Below are 18,024 nucleotides of genomic sequence, written 5' to 3'. Positions count from 1 at the left end.
TTTAATCAGTCCAGGGTGATCTGAACTCTCTATCTGTGAAATATGAAGTTGATATTACATTCATTATGCCATACTTAACATCCACAGCAATTTTTAAAAAATGCCAGTCAGGTTACTTGAGAACTCATTAAATACCCAAGATTAAGAGCAAAAACACCTTCAAAATAGAGGTTAGAGTTTGTGTTACTCAGATTTCTCAACTTGTGCCATATTTTGCACACACATGTATGAATTCCATAGAAAATAAAGAATCAGAGTAGTCCAGTCCTAGGAAGAAATACCCACAGAGATATCCAGGCTCCACTGAAGGCCTGCTGAGTTCTCTGGGCAGAGCTGTGCTCCCGGCATCTTTATCAGAACTGCAGCCTTAGTTTATTACCATTATCCTGGCTCTCAAAAGAAGGGTATACAAGCGTTTATCACACCCTGACAATACAAAGCACTTGGACTCACTTCATACTTTCAGTTGTCTTTTTCTCTGAGCACCCCGAGGTACCACATTTATTTTAGACTCGTGTCCTAAGCAGGTTAAACAACGTGGAAGAGCAGTTTGGCTGAAGTCAGACAACAAAAGCACATCAAGCAGCCCAGGTTTCTGCTGCAGGCACCAGCACTGCTCCAGAGGTAGCACATCACTCAAGGTGGAGACAAATCACCCCACCCAGCCACTGTGCCTCTCAGAGAGGTTACTGTCACCAGATTCCTGAACTAGAAAGTTCATCACAGCACACAGCTTTCTCGTACTTCTTATCCCTCAAGGTTGCTACCTGAAGTGGCAGAGAGCGAAATTTTGGGGTCAAAACATCACAAGTTTTAAGTGATTCTTAGCAGTAAACTACATGATTAATTTAACAGTAAAACCCTTAGTTTGTACACACCAAGAACTTCTCCCTTCTTCTAATTCTCTTCAGAGCTGGTGCTGAGGTTCAATTTGCTCAGACTCTTTTCCCTCTCTCTGACAGCCACCTCTGGCACTTGCTTTAGCAGAAATTACTTGGAAGAAGAGATGAACATAAGAGGCATCAATGAATCACAGAATGGCCTGGGTTGGAAGGGACCTTAAAGATCATCTCATTCTAACCCCCTGCCACAGGCAGGGACACCTTCCACTATCCCAGGTTGCTCAGAGCCCCATCCAGCCTGGCCTTGGACACTTCCAGGGCTGGGGCAGGCACAGCTTCTGTGGGCAACCTGTGCCAGGGCCTCCCCACCCTCACAGGGAAGAATTTCTTCCTAATATCCAATCTACACCTACTGTCTGTCAGTTTGAAGCCATTCCTCATGTCCTGTCACTACATTTACTTCCTGTAAAAGGAGTGGTGTGATCTTTCCAGACACAGCTCTGGCTGAGCCTTACAATGCTGTAACACACATCTGAGACAGCACAGACAAATCTGTGCTTTATTTTCATAAACACACCCCATTTATCTTTGGGGGAAAATACTCAACTGCAATAAAAAAAAACCAAAAAAAACCAACCCTGACAGCTGCATTTGTTTAATTTTAAAAAGAGACAGCTGTACTTCTTGTTCAGTGAAGTGTTGCTCATATTCTCCAGCCAGAAAACCCCAAGCCCCCAGCACTATTTAAAGCAAGTCTGCCATTTTAATTATTTGCCACAGAAAATTATGGGGAGGGCAGAAAACAAAAGTGCACTTGGGCAAGAATTTCAAACTTGGTGTCTCTAAACTGAAATATTCTCTTTCTAGGAAAGAAACATGTCGTTCTCACTACAAAAGATGCATTCTAGTCTCCAGGGGTAAAAGAAATCACAATGAATGCAGTAAAGATCCTCACAGGGGCTGGAAAGGGGAGAAGAACACTTCTGACGGAACAAGACAAGTATATTTGTGACTCCAGCATTAGTCCCACATTCCTTTGGAAGATATTTTTATTTTTCATATTTGAATGGAAAACAACCAGTAAAAGCCAATTTAAAAAAAAACCAAACCAAAACAAAACCATCCATAGTTTAACTACATTTGCCTAAGCCATCAGCTACAAAGATATGCTCACTCTCTTTTAGGATCCCATCTGCTTTTCCCCTCAGCATTATAATGATTTTTTGAGAGGAGTCACTACACTTACACACTCATCTAAGTCCATATCCTGCTTTCCATTCCCAAAGTGGTGAGGGTTTATTTTTTCATGATGAAACCATCACTCCTCTTATTTGTACTAAAAGCCAAATTTTTGTAACTTGTAAGCAGCTTGAGTTAAAAAAAAATAAAATAAAAAAATAAAGCAGGCCTGGATAAAACTCATAAAAGGTAGTATCAAGTGTTCTTCAAGATCCCAGGGGGAGGTGATTTCATTCTCTGGAAACTTCTAACTGAATAGTTTTATGTCTGTCTTGAACAGAATTCCAGTGACCCACCCTCCATCTAAGGCATTTCTAACTCCTCCTAAATCAGAGACACAATCCATTTTAGCATCCAAAATTAGATCTAGTTTATATTATTCTATCTCACATTCATTAAATTATATACATGTATTTTTAAAATAATCTTTGCTGGGATCACTGAAGGAGACAACTCTCCCTTCTTTTTTTGCTTTAAAGAATGAGGGGCTTTTGAGATTTAATGCAGACCCTTTAACTTCAATCCAAATGGAAATTTAAAAAAACCCCAAACAACCCGAACCTCCCTAAACCTCTTACTTGGGGTAGAATCATTTCCTACTCTGCAATGATCAACAGATAGGCAGCAGAAGGACATCATAATGCAAGAAGAGGTAACATAAATATTATCGATCAGGAGAACAGCCCCAAAGAGAGACTTTTTCACTGAAAGAGCACCAATTTGTAAGGAATAGGCTAAGGAGCATTAGCCAGGCAAGTTAAGTGACTGAACACCATGGTCAAAGGATCAGAATTAGGGTATGGGACAGAATCTCCTACAAAGGGGCATAGCCCAGCACCCAGTATAATTTTTTATTAAAATAGCCATAAAACATAAAAAAAAAAAAAAAGAATACTTTTGTATCCCAAAGTTATTACTGAATTTCCACGACAGGAGGGGAGAGTTGGCAAGTACACATTTGGAAACCTTTTTCTTGTTCTTATCACAGCAGGAGATCAGCAGACAGGGCCCTGCAGTTGATCAAGTGACAGCAAAAGGCAATCCTTGCAACACAAGGAATTCCATTTAAGGCAAACACAAGAAGGGTGACTGGACATTGGAGCAGGTGGCCCAGAGAGGTGGAGGAGTCTCCATGCCCAGCCAGATTCCAAACCCAACTGCCTGCGGTCCCGAGCAACCTGGTCTGGCTGACCCTGGTCTGAACAGCAGATGTTCAAAGGTGCCATCTAACCACAGTCCATTCTATAATAATTTTGATTTTGATTTTTGAAATACACGATAAAGCTTTACTTTTCATGTCTCTAGAACAGAGGCAGCTTCATTTGTCCACAAGAAGCTTCTTAACCATGGCTGTCTTAATTCAGATATCTTTGGCTTGTGCTTTCTACAGTGGATATGGCTGTAACATAAGTTAATTTGCAGATATCCAGACACTGCACTTCAAGAAAATTACATACTTGTTGCAGTTCACACTTCAGGCTCAGGTAAGAAGACTGCACTGTGTGGGGGGTATTTTTAAGTCAATAAACTGTAAGAGGTGATAAAACAAAAAGAGCATCTCAAAAACTTTGCAGACAGACCAACAGACAGACAAAACAATCCTGAATCCAGCCAAGCTCTGTGACTGCTGAAGGAGCCAGACTGCGAAGTGGAAAATACAATCAGAGTCAAGTGAGGAGAACGCCAACTCAGACTGGCTACTTTCCACCACCAAGTGTCAGGTGAGAGCTAGAGGGATACATTTTAATAGATTCCTATTCAAATTCCAGTGACATTTTTTCCTGGTAAGCTGGTACCTACAGCCAAATCAAAGGACCAGACATATGGCTGCTTTTGTGATGAATGGCCTGACAGGAGGGCTGGGAAAGCCCCACCTGCCAAAGAGCAATTTAGGTGGTGTTCGATACTGCCTGAGCTGCCCTAGTGAGAGGGAAGTTATAATGGGTGTTTTCCAGGGAGGATATTTGCCTCAGGAAGGAATTTCCAAGGGATTCTCTTAATTTGGCTCTGGTTGCAACTGAAATTTATCTCCACTTGGAACCAGAGTCGCCTGCCCCAGATGAACTGGGGATGTGCTACAGAAAAGGAAGCCTGAAGAGCTGATAAAACCTGTGTGTTTCCAAGGCTCATGGAGGCCTTACAAGAGTTCAGGTTGAATGCTGAGGATACAGAAAAAACCTAAAGAGAAATTACACAGGAGAACATTAAACTACTGTCTAGAACCGGGAGTCTGACGTTTTGTGTGTTGTGGGAGAAGGCGAAGGAAACAGAGTAAAGAGATATTGAAAGCAAGGTAAAGAACTAAAGTATCACAACCACTTTATTATTTCTAAATATGTATCACTTAATCGTTACTAGGAAATGACCATGGCAGCATAATTGTGTCCCAAAAAACCTACAGGCAGAAAATAAGATATGAAAGCTATTCAGGAACCAATTAGCATTAAATGAAAAGCTGCAAGTAGCACCACCAGTAAAAGCACATTTAACAGTTAAACATCAAACACAAGATTTGAGAGACAAACTAACTTTTTGAAATTTTTAAATGAAGCTTTAAAAGTTATTTGATGCATATAGATAAACACATGCTAGCATTTTGTTCGATCCCCTTAGATCATAAAATAAAAAAGTTCCAGTCTTCTACTCCATCTGATGAAAGCAGGTGGAAATGATGTCCAGAAGTACAAATTTAAATAAATAAACATCACAATTTCAGAGAAACTGATTTCATGCTTACAGGTGGAATAGCTTGTTGACATTTGTGAGCCTAAGTTATTTTTTATTAGAAAGTTATTATTTTTAAATTGGTTCAGACTGCTAATACAATTTGCAAAACTGCTGGCACACTGAAAAATGCAAAAGTTAGCCTTTAAATTATTAATCTAATTTTAGGTAAAACATAGGTTTTAATGCCTAAATTTAAATAGTATCTAAAGCCAATTATAACTTCTGAGCAAAGAATAAGAATCAGCATGGGAAATACTGAAGGGATGAAGTTGAGGCTTATTCAGATAAAGATATTTCAGATATAAGACCACACAAATTTTTTATAATCTATTCCAAAGAGATGAGTACCAAAATTAAACTCAATACTCACCTGGATAAGACAAGCTATGAAAAATTATCATGCTCTTAGTCACTGAGAAAGATCTGACGAGGCTGTGGAGCCTGAAAGATTTTATTTTTTTCCTTCTAAACTGCTCTGCAAATTGCTAACACTGTACAGACTTCCAAGTTACTCCTGCACACCACAATGAAAGGGTAGGAGGAGAACCTGAAGGATCTATTTCACTGGTCTATGCTATTCCCAGTATAACTGAGGATACTTACAATGTGTATTATTTCAATGAACAGCATTAGAATGCACTGCTTTCATATTCTTTGGTACTCAAAACACTGACAGTTTAGCACCTTCTTTATCCAGGCTGTATTTACAATAACAAACAGCAGCATATTATTATTATTTAGAGAATAAATTTGTATCGAATGAAAGTTTATAGATTTCAAAGTGTTTCCTTGCTTTCTTTCTAATCTCTGTCAGGTGAAAGATCAAAGGCTACAAGTTTACCCTGCAAATTGTACTTTCATACTCAGTGCCCCCTCACCTCCCCTCATTTTAGCTCTGTAAAAAAAGGTTTCACCCCATTTCCCAGCTGGCAGAGCTACTCACCAATGGCCTGAGCAAGGGCTATTACAACTTCCTGGCATGTTGTGACCTCGGTGACCCCACACACGATTCTCTGGACTCCATCCACCCATACTTTGAGCTCCATGGTTCACCAGATCATCCAAGAGCCATGGATGCGCATCCGTCAAGTCATACTTGCAGCTACACCGGAGAGAAGGCAGCAGATGTCCTGCAGCAGCTACAGGAGAGAAAAATCCTGGTGTTCATAGCAGGGCATTACCAATTCTGAAAGTTAACAATTTCAGCTTGTCACCTATTTGGTAGGAGAAGCAACTCAGCCTCCTTTCTTTAAATACAACAGGAACCACACACACATCCTCACATTTTGGGGAAACAGTGGCTGGAAAGTGCCCATTGGGAAAGGCCCTGGAGTGCTGGTGACAGCAGCTGGACATGAGCCCAGGTGTGCCCAGGGGGGCAAGAGGCCAATGGCACCTGGCTGGGATCAGCAATAGTGTGGCAGCAGGAGCAGGGCAGGGATTGTCCCCTGTACTGGGCACTGGTGAGGCCACACCTCAAATCCTGTGTCCAGTTCTGGGCCCCTCAGTTCAGGAAGAACATTGAGGGGCTGGAGGGTGTCCAGAGAAGGGCAGTGGAGCTGGGGAAGGGTCTGGAGAGTCAGTCCTATGAGAAGCAGCTGAGGGGGATCAGCCTGGAGAAAAGGAGGCTCAGGGGGGACCTGACAGGAGGTTGTAGCCAGGTGGGGGTCGGGCTCTGCTCCCAGGAAACAAGGGACAGGACAAGAGGAAACAGCCTCAAGCTGTGCTAGGGGAGGTTCAGGTTGGACATCAGGTGGAATTTCTCACTGAAAGGGTGGTCAGGCATTGGAAGGGGCTGCCCAGGGAGGTGGTGGAGTCCCCATCCCTGGAAGTGACCAAGGAATGACTGGACTCAGTGCTCTGGGCTGGGTGACAAGGTGGGGATCGAGCACAGGGTGGACTCAATGGTCTTGGAGGGCTTTTCCAACCTTAATGCTTCTGTGATCCCACACTTCAGCAACATCTACCTGTTGTGTAGACGTACTAGTTACATTCATTACAGTTTGTTTCCTGAAATGTTAAAAGTTTTTATAAAAAGAGCACCCAGAGAAATAGCACTAAATAAACCACTCCAGAGTAAACTTGTAACAGTTTCCAGTAACAAGTGCCTCTCTTCCTTTTTTTTTTTTTATGCTGCCTGGACGTCTCAAGGGACTGGTTAGGGATGCTTTCAGTGTTTGTTCAATAGTACCTAGCAGGTGGTACTGTAGCAAAACAAGGGGGAAACACTTTTAATTACAGCCATCCATGAGAGCCCAACTTTTGTCTCCCTACAGAAACAGCTGCAAGTTCCTATTCCCAACAAACCTGTGCATTTAGTATCAAACCCCACAAAGGAAAGTGAGCAAAACAAGGAGACGCATCAGGGAAAGTGTTGTAGAGGTGGTTTAATCCCTGCCAGCACTGTGCTGGTTCTGTGAGGAGACAGATATTAGCTAATATAAACGAATAAACCCGTTAATTATATGCTAACATAATAAATAAACCTGTTATCCCAAGTTTTTCCATAGGCACTGCAATGATACTAAACAAAAAAGGAAGCCATACCACACCTCATCTACTCAGTTTTCACTTTTAAGCATGTCTGGTATACCAGCTCCCAGTTAAATTTTAAAAAAGAAAACTCCCCAGATTATTAATTAAATTAAATGATCAGAGGGTTGGTTTTTTTCCTAAAACAAAGAAAACCCATGAGTCAAAAAAATCTCTTTCTGCACTCAAAAGCCAGGAAAATGCTGAAGCACAGAAATAAAGTTTAAAACCCAGGGAGCTAAACTGGGACTGAGCAATCAGCCATTTGCCTTCTGCTGTCTGGTTACCAAGAGTCAAGCTGCTCAAGGTTTATCTGATGTTAATGTCTAGATTAACTACTGATCTGAACTCAGCTTTTCCAGGAGCTGCTTTCCTTCTGCATATACATCCATGGGCATCATGGTTCACAAGAAGTAATTTCTAAGTGGAGATGCTGAGATGCCTCAGAATTCAAAAATTTTGAGGTAAAAATTTCAAGAAGAATTATTGTCTTAAAAATGTAAAGCCTTTCCCCAAAGCTGAAACATAAACCAAACCACCAATAACAACTATTCTTTAAAAAAAAAAACACCTCAAAACTAAACCAGAAACCCAAAATAACCACCCACCAACAGAAAAACACAAAAACAAATAAAGAAAACCTAATCAGACAGCTGGGTTATTTAAGCAGTTGGAGAAAAAATAAACCATGATAATACGATAAAAGAAGCTCATGTATTCAGGTAATCCCATATGGATAAAGTGATAATTCTTCCAAAATATTGCCTGTAGTTTTAAGTACCAGGAAAAGGGATAACACAGGGATAAAGTGAAAGATATCTGAAAATTATCTAGAGGATTAGTGAAGACAGGCAGGGTAGGGTTTCACACAGAACATGGAATCTGATGATGCTGATGGATTTAACAGAACTGCACGTGGAGGCAGAAATGATGCAGGAAAACTCAGTGCAGCACATATATTTGTGTGTGTATGTGTATCCTGCCCAAAAATACCTGTCCAGAATTATATGTAAATAAATATATATGTAAATAAAGTAAAACTAGATTTCAAATATGCTCGTACATTTAATAAAAAAGTGATAGCTTTTAAGAATGCCAAGTGTGTAGAGAAATAGCCTTTTGAGACGTAAGCACCTGAAAACCCAAAGAGGTTTTGATAAATATTTTCCCCCATAAAATCACATAATTCAAAGAATCTGCACAGTGTGCAAATACAGAAACACTTCAATAAGGTAATATCATTTTAATGTACCAATAAACTAAGCAGAAAAAAGTCTTTTACCAGCCAGTAATACAACAATGACTGATAAAACACCTCACAGGCCCCATCAGTGACCTCCCCTGTCTGTTCCTGGACCAGTTGTCTTCCCAAATAAAACAGACCTCACATTCCAAGCCTAGCCATAAGGAACTTTGTTAATTAACTTAATACCTAGCTGAGGGTTGAACAGTTCAGAGTTCCTGGCACAGGCCAAGCCATCTCTCCGTGTGACAACGCACACGTCAGCAAAGCATCCGACAGCTCTAATTGTTTTTCTGCCTGTCAACACCCAAAGTATTATCTCCATTTAGCAAGCCAGCAAGTGCATTTTTTCCCCCCAGTCAGCACACAATGTACAATGTCTTGTGTTCAGTGCTGATCAGGTTTGGTCATCTGTTTTCCTACCACCCATCTTTAAAAAAGAATGGACTAAAGAGGGGCACCGTGTAATAATGGAATATTTGCTGACACTTCCAAGTTTGAAAAAACCGCTCACCAAAGCTGCAAATGATCCCAACAAAGTGTCTTTGAAACAGTTCAGGCTCAGGGGAAACATTCCCTGTTAATTTCTTATAGGATAAATAGTTTTAGTAGACTAAATGGGGATGAAGAATCAATAGAAGCCTGTGGTAAAACAACACGCAGGGCTGAATTAAAGGAGTGTGTGAAGAAAAGGGCTGCCCAGGAAGGTGGTGTAGTCACCATCCCTAGAGATGTTTAAGGAAAGGCTGGACTCAGTGCTCTGGTCTAGTCAACATGGTAGTGTTTGCTCAGAGGTTGGACTCTGATCTTGGAGGTCTTTTCCAACCTCAATGACTCTGTGATTCCATGTGCCCCACAAGTGCCCATGGGATTCTTCTGGGGACCTGTCACCAGGAACATACACACACATCCAAAGCAGAAGGTCTATGTGCTGAAATCACCTTATAACTTCTAAGCAAAGCTCTCCTACAGTAGGTTAAAAAAAAAAAAGAAAAATAAATCTAGGACTGTTTTGGTTTCTAGGCCCATCCATTAGAAGTTTAAAAGAGAGGTCTGCAAACCAAAAAACCTTCTGGCAGTGTGCCTCTCTGCTTCCCAATTATAGCTCTGTAACATTCTCTTATCAGCATTTGGTTTTCCTTCATATGTATTCAGTTCTTTATTTGCTGACAGTTAACTTGCATATCAGTAATAGCTTATTTGTCTTTCCACTGAGGGCCACTCTGACAGCCCCAAATATATTTTTTGACCTGAAGTCTCTGTCCAGAATGCACATGGTCCTTTTACATGACAGGAGGCAAAATAATCCTTACCTCCAACACTGTACAAATTTCTTTCTGAAGCCAATGGAGGGGGTTGGAGGAAAAAATCTCACTTGAGGTTTCTCCATCCCGTAAGTTCAAAACCAGTTCGTTTTATGCACAACTTATTATTTTAGCAATGACTGGGAATAGGAATGCAAAAGTAATTTACTGAGAGGCACACAAGCCAAAACATGCCTCTGATCACAGCTTTTCCCCAGCCTGTCAGTCATCAGCTCCACAGTGACACGTAGTTCTGACTAGAACCAAGCACTGGAAATCTGGCATCCCCCAGCTACTTCTTCCCTCTTCTTCCCTTTTTTTTTTCCACTACCTTGCCTGAAGCCTCCTCAATTACCATGCATTAAACATTTTCCCTAAATTCCCCTTTCATCCTAATTGGCTGATGGTATCTTACTCTTTCAGATAGTTGTTCAGTTTTCAAGTGTAAAGAAAATCCAACATACACATATACACACACACAAATACAAATATATATATATATATATGCTACTATTTGGCTACCTCTCCACAGCTAGTTTACAAGATACAGAAAAGGTTGAAGCTCCACAGAAGACAGGCAGAACTAAGTACTCTATTTAAGAAACAAATATTCCAAGCAGATGTTTGCAAAACACCTTCTCGTAAGCGTTAAGTCACAAGAAACCCTGAGAGTTAAAATTAGGATGCTGATTTCACCTCATTTCTAGGTTCACACCACCTGAAAGTGTCATGTACCTCAAATCAGAGCTAAAATCCTGCTGCAGAATTTTGACCAGCCAGCTCAGTAATCTTCTGTAGCCCAACAAGGACCCAGCATGTTGTTTAGTACACTTGAAAGTCAGAGTGCTTTCATTTGTAATTAGCTGTAACCAAACATCATTTGAAGTTTGGCATTTACCCTTTGTTTTTCACTCTCTGTGCACTATGGCCAAGTTGTGCTCCTTGTTTTTCCCTATTATGACACGAGGTAGGGCCCTGGACAAACAGGCAGCTTGTTCCACCCAGGCTGGAAGCCATTCATTAATAAGAATAGTTAGTCCATGCTAGTAAGGCTTGGTTAGAAAATACCAAACAAACAAGTACAAATAAGCCAGCCCAGCTACCCAGCTAAGAAAGAGCTTATAAACCATCCAGCAGAGCATGATAGTGCCCTCCCCATGAACGGGAACATATCTGGCAGGTTTTCCCCACCCTAAGAATCCTGGTACAGAGCAAAGCAACATTGTTCCAGATGAAGATGACTGCAAATACAGAACTGGTTGCTAGAAACCAGCTCTCTACTACTTTCCAAAAAGTCTCCTCCCTTAGAGTGAGGAAGAAGAAATATCCTACAAGACATGCAGCTTCCCACCAGTAAATGGGCAAAGATCTTTCACTGCAGGTTCGAATCAAAAATATCAAGTGAAGGTCTTCTGTACACAGAATTTTATCAGAAAGGATGGGGGGGTGGTTTTGAAATCAGTGTACAACTTTCTTTAAAAAGCAAGTGTTTATATAGAGGTAGCATCCAAATTTTTTTTTGTGGGACTAACACTCATGCAGTGTTATTGTTTTGCTATTCCAGAAGAACCCTCTGAGATAATGAGCACTGCTTAAAACAAACAAACCAGAGGTCCCACAACCATGAAGATGACAGTGTTGAGAACGAGCTCGAGAGAGACTTAAAGACCAAGGAATTTTCCTCTGTTAGACTGGCCAAAAGATGGTCTAACACATGTCTGTGAAACAGGCCAAAATCCAGGTGCCACAAGTGATACCCAAACACACACACAACCTGTGAGAGGACAGGACAGCACCAGTACACGAGTTTGTATAAACCTTACAGTACAGGAGGTTGTTTCTAGCAACTGTGACTACAAGAAATTGTGCCTCTGGATAACCCCAAATCCCCCAAAAGTCCCAAAGTCGCAGTTTCCCAGACAAATTACGAGTTGACTTCCATCCAGGAACCTTCAACTGCCTCGAACAGGAACTCCTGCTTGCTTGGCAGTTTCTCCTGGTGCAATACAGCTAACAATTTGGTGGGAAAAAATGAGGGAAAGAAACAGTGTTTTGAAGCAGGGGATGCTACAAGTGGTATTTTGCATAATTACAGAACATCCCCAACCTCTCCTTGAGCTACAAATCTCTCCTTGAGCTGCAATCTTTGCAGCACAGAAAAAACCAAATTGTCAGTCTCTCTTCTCTTTGTATTGGTGAGAATTAGCCAGAAAGAATTAACTTGTTTTCTTTTGGAGGTGAGGGAGTGATAAGAGGAGGCAAAGCTTTCATCCTGGCTTCTTCTTGCCTCTTTCAAAGACACATTTTGTTAATGGCAACTATCAGTTACCAGTTGAAATAATTCTTCCACCTTGAAAATTGTATTTTTATCTTCAGTGTTTTAATTTTCAGAATGATCTCTGACTTCAGCAAGCATGTTTGCCTTTAGGACATCTCCCTCCTGCACATGATCACAGATTGTGTCTAAAATTCACATGCCTTCATAGAAAACCAAGTTCTGACCCTCTGTCACAAACACCTATGGATGGCTGGAGTGCTATTGCTCTCAAAACCTCTCACAGTCTGTAAGACTTATATCTTGACTCAAGTTTGGAGACTCAAGGCTTGACCCAACTCTGCTCTGAAACATTTTTCAAATCCCCACAAAAGATTTGAAAGCAAACAAGCCAGCAGGTGAGCCAAGGAAACAGATGGCTTATTAAAGTTCCTTTGTATTTGGTCACTGCTGAGAACATAACCTTGCATTTTTAACAGTAAATTTCACACTCTTGCACTTGAATTAATTCAACAGGAACAACAACTCTGAAATTAACACTCTCCTTTCCCTCAGTTTAGATATAAAAAGCATCTCAACTCCACACAGACTTGAGGTACAAAAACCCAAGTGCATTTTGGAAATGCTGACAGCACTCAAGTCAGAGTTTCAAGGATCTTTGCTTCTAACTAACTAGATTTCAGTTAGAGAGTTTCCAGAGCAGAAGTTTTAAAAGTTAAGAGCATTATATTTAGGATATGTACCAGCAAATCAAAACAGTATCTGATGTAGGGCTTCTTTCAGCTCTTGAGATAGGATTTACCTTGATACAAGTCTGAATTTGATTCAAGCAGGTTTAATCACTAAACCCAACCCTGAATCTGTTTCAGGATTAGGACTGAAGTATCACCTGCAGGTGGTTTTGCATGAAGCACTTCTTCCCCTCACTCTGTATTCCAGCTTCTATGAAATAGAACTGTCAATGTGAAACAATCCCATTAGAGATGCTGGAGTGAACTGACCCATCTCAGACAGGCTCACTGCACATCACTGTTCTATAAAGGGTTGGATCATAGAATCACAGAATGGTTTGGGTTGGAAGGGACCTTAAAGATCATTCAACTACACCCCCCTGCCATGGGCAGGGACACCTTCCACTAGCCCAGGTTGCTCAGAGCCCCATCCAACCTGGCCTTGGACACTTCCAGGGATGGGGCAATCACAGCTTCTCTGGGCAACCTGTGCCAGGGCCTCACCGCCCTCACAGGGAAGAATTTTTTCCCCAATATCCCATCTAAACCCACTCTCTGTCAGTGTGAAGCCATTCCCCACATCTTGTCACTCCAGGCCCTCGTAAACAGTCTCTCTCCATCTTGTGGGCTCCCTTCAGGTACTGGAAGTCCACAATTAGGTCACCCTGAAGGTCACCTTCACTTCTCCAGGCTGAACAACCCCAGCTCTCCCAGCCTTTCCTCGCAGGAGAAGTGCTCCACCCCCCTAATCACCTTGGTGGCCTCCTCTGGACTCGCTCCAACAGGAGAGCTGGATGCAGCACAGCAGAGGTTAAAGCAGCAGCTGGGATGCATTTTGTTCTGTGCCAGAGGAATATCCTTTTCCACATGTGGAGGAGACTGCACAGCATATAAATGCTGAGACAAATAGCTTGAAAAAAGTCATGTGCATTAAATAAACATCTCATGATTCATCATCCCAGTCACCAGGCATACATTTACTGCACTGCAATGTCTTCCAAAGCTGGGTAAGTATTTGTTCCTCATTAGTATGAAACATATAGTGCATTTGAGAAAGCAGCTTTATTACACAACACTTTATTAATAAACAGCAACATTAAGTGCAAGTTACATCTATACATCTCTAATATGGTCTAAATAGTGTGTGGGAGTGAAAGAAAACAAGAAAGCAGAGGAGTAACAAGCTATTTCATTGTAGGGGAAACATTCATACAAAAGCTACAAAATACACAACTTCAAAGGTGCCTTACACCTTGAGAGGCCCTCACTTCAAAGGAGAGAAAAGAGGTCATTGTCCCAGCTGGCTCCAGGGAAGGCACAGCTCCACCCACTCAACTTTTCCCCTCTCCCCTCACGTTTGTCCACAAACACACCCCGCTGAGGGACTGAAGACATCAGTGTGCAATGCCAATATTTACAGTGATGGCAGTAAGATCATCAGCTCTGTTTTGGCAAGAACTGCATTAACCCTTGGTTTTGTAGGGCTGATTCTGCTCTTTACACTTCAGTCAAGCCCACATGCAGCATTTGCCATGTTTTGTCATTCGACCACAATCCCACTGAGCCTCAGCTGCGAGAGAGAGGTGTTCACTGGAATTAAATGTGAACTGAGGGCACATTTCAGGAAAACACACAAAAACCCATTATATTTCCCACATTTTAAGGTATGAACCCAAACACAACACCTTCCCCCTCTATATTTTGGGGAACTTTGCACATAAATGAGCCCACACCTCCACTTCCATGCTTGCACTGAAGGATGCAGGAAACAAAATGCATCTTACAACTGACATATCTACTTGAATTTGCATTAACTGAAGCTTTAAAAGTCAGTTAATCCTATGATTTAAAGCCATGGTACTGCAAGACTACCGAAATCTCACTGTAATTAAATGCAATTCCTAAAACAGAAATAAGGTGAGGCACTTTCAACTTAATCAACATAACTGCTTCAAAAAAATTATAATCTCAAAGTTTTATTCAGTGAGCAGCTACATTATTCACTAAACATTACTTAAGAACTTCCAAGTCACTCTCTTGATAACCTAGAAGAGTCTGCAAGGCAGAACAGAGCTTATTTCTACAAGGAGTCTTTAAATTGTTAATTAAGATAAATGAGTGGGGGGAACCCATCACTTTCTAAAATTTACACTCGGCTATGCTTGCTTCTGTATTTCCCCAGGCACAAAAGAACTATAAATAGAGAATAGAAGAAGCAAAGATGGACTCAGCTGGATCACTTAAGTATTTCCCCTCTCTAAACAACTGTGAGCTCGGCTAATTTTATTAGAGCAAAATCTGAGGTAATCTTCATGGAATCACAGAATGGTTTGGGTTGGAAGAGACCTTAAAGATCATCTCATTCCAACCCTCTGCCATGGGCAGGGACACCTTCCACTAGCCCAGGTTGCTCAGAGCCCCATCCAACCCGGCCTTGGACACTTCAGGGATGGGGCATCACAGCTTCTCTGTGCCAGGGCCTCATCACCCTCACAAGAAAGAGTTTCTTCCATATATCCAATCTAAATTTGCCCTCTTTCACTTTGAAATTCCCACAGTTTTCAGTTTGAATTGCCACAGTCCTGCTTTCAGTGGCAGTGCTAGAACCAGCTCCAAGATAAGTTTACGCATCTTTGGCCACACTTCCTTAAAATGGATGTGGAAGTGAATGCCACCAGGTGGTGTATGCTTAGGTTCTCTCTTCAGCTTATAATTTCAGGGAAACTTATGAACTTCACATTTTCTAAACCACTAATTCTCTTTAAGTTTGGCTATAACTCACCTAAGAGGTCCAAAACTCACTGGGAGGAGCGAGAAGCGTAGAGATGAGTAATATCCCCTTGGAAATCCTACAAACATCACAGAATTCAGAGAATGACCCAGCAAAGAGCTCTTCAGGACAAACAGGATTCTATGCCAAAAGTCTGACTGCAATTAAACAGAAGTCACAGTCTGCTATGCCAATGGAAAATGGATGTCAGGTCAAATTCAATACAGCAAGGGAGGGGGGAAAAGGCTTTCATTTACCTGTTCCTATTTTCTTTCTCTGTTGCAACAATTTTTAAACTAGCACGACTTTCAACTTATTGATTCCCCTCTGTGTTTCCAGACAGCATCTACATTTTGTTCCTTTCTGAGATACAGCCATTCATTACTGGCCATGCAGTTCCAGGCTTTCATCTCTACTCTTAATGACTACATCTTCTTCCTCACTGCACCCTCAGCCACCTCATCCAGAACAATGACCTCAGGACAGATTTTTGGAGTCAGCAGACCTGTCAAAAGCAGAGAGCACAAAGCAGCCCTCCCCCTTCTCTAGTACATCACATGTGATCCACTTATTTTCCTTCAGGAAGTCCTTCCTCACTCATCTCTGCCCTTCTCATTTCACGTGCATTTTCCCAAGTGAACTCCTGACACTTTATGGTTCATTTGCAAAAGTCACCTCAGACACACTATAGAGGAGAAACTCTGGTTAAATCTCACTGTCCTCCTTCAAATTCTCCCTTTTAACCTACTTCTGCAGAGTGTCTACCCAAACCCATGATGATGAGCTTACTCCACTCATCTCCATGTGTCCTACACACCTTGGACAGGGCATCCCTTTTTTGGGGGGTGTTCTGTTGCCTTTCAGGGAGGCCAAGACAAACACAGTTCCGATGTAAAGAGTTAGAAAGTACCCAGAAGATGGGCAAATTAATCAAGCCTTTTGGAAGTAAGCTTGTCCCTCCAGAAGGAATTTTATCATCATTCCTCTTATCACGATGGATCTTCACCAAATGTTTCTGAACTTATGAGATACCTGGGATGCCAGACACTGGTACTGAAGAAAACACAGTCTGGAGAGCACCAGGAGCAGTGAATGAGTTAATAGGCAGGGTTAAGGATTTAGAGCTGTGTGAGGGATCTTAACAAAAGGAGCCTGGAAGTGGTTGCTGGGATTTCTAGTCTTTATTGATGTGCAGCTATGGAACTGTACAATCCCAGGTAACATTAGGAGAGCAGAATGGCTTATTAAGCACAGTTACCTAGCAAGCAATCCAAACCCTGGAAAGAACTCAAGGGGAGGCGTCCACAGAAAGTTTGTGCTGATCATAAGCTAGTGAGCAAATAAAGATTAAAATTACCAAAATATAAAGCATTCATGAGCCCAGACATCCAAAACAAGACATTTAAACTTAAAAAAAACCAAAACAAACAAACAAACAAACAAAAAACCAAACACAAAAAAAAACCCCAGCACCCTCCCCCCCCAGTTACACAAGTACAAGAAAAGAGAATTAAGGTTTGGTTGGTTGGGTTTTTTCTAATGAGCAAATTGAAAAGCCACATTAAACATCCATGTCCAAACTGCCCATGTGCTTCTAAGTGTCTTTATCAAAAAGATGGAATCCATTCCCCTGAAGAAGGTATTAGGCATTAGCAATCCTGGGGAACAGTTCAACAGTCTGTGTCTTGGGCACCTTTAGCACAGAGTGCAATAGAGTTTTATATTATATGAATATAATGCAGGCCTATATTAAAAAAGGAGGGTAAAAACCCCAGAACCATTCAAGTCCTTGGGACATCTGTGTTGCTGAAGAGGTGACACTAAAGGCCTATAGTTTCAATAGCAGCTACTTTAAGATTATTCATATAGCACATGTTCCTGTGTGTTTCAAATGTTCAAGGGGCTTTAATTTCCAGAAAGTGCTGAGGCCTCAGGCCCTGCAACTTCAGTCGTGTCAAACACCTCAGATGGAGCTGCCCAAAGCAGATGTACTCCAGTGACTCAAAATTTTGATCTCATTTGCTAAAGATCCCCATTTCCTTTTTTTTTTTTTTTTGCTTCAAGTTTTTACTGCATGCCTTCATTTTAAGGGCAAACAACTTTTATGTTAATTATTGAATGAGCTTCATGTTTTCCAAGGAACCCCTGGCAATTTAAAGAACCCTCCTCCTTCTTTCTTCACTCCTCCTCTCAGTCACAGAAACAGTTGTTATGATTAACTTTATACCAGAGTCCATTATATAATATAGAGGGAATGTTTGCAATAATTTAATGGTTATCTGCTGGAAACCAAGCATGGAAAACTGGGCATTGTCACGGGATTTGCAATGGCAGTTCTTTGCATTTCATGATCCCACTTCT

The 18,024-nt window shown here is 41.4% G+C and overlaps 1 protein-coding gene across 2 annotated transcripts in view; it reads right to left on the bottom strand.

Moving 5' to 3' along the window:
* Positions 1-18,024, bottom strand: part of RASSF8 (Ras association domain family member 8) — a 46,110-nt gene that overhangs the window by 14,916 nt on the left and 13,170 nt on the right. For both annotated transcript variants that reach the window (XM_029963971.1, XM_029963972.1), the window contains exon 2: positions 5,752-5,947. In XM_029963971.1, the coding sequence (XP_029819831.1) occupies positions 5,752-5,854 (103 nt within the window). In that variant the 5' untranslated portion in view covers positions 5,855-5,947. The remainder of the gene's footprint in view (positions 1-5,751; positions 5,948-18,024) is intronic.

Source organism: Manacus vitellinus, unplaced genomic scaffold (genome assembly GCF_001715985.3).
Source record: "Manacus vitellinus isolate BGI_N305 unplaced genomic scaffold, ASM171598v3 scaffold_66_pilon, whole genome shotgun sequence".
NCBI lineage: Eukaryota > Metazoa > Chordata > Aves > Passeriformes > Pipridae > Manacus > Manacus vitellinus.
The sequence above is the reverse complement of the archived record's forward strand: the minus strand, read 5'-3'. Positions and strand labels throughout refer to the sequence as shown.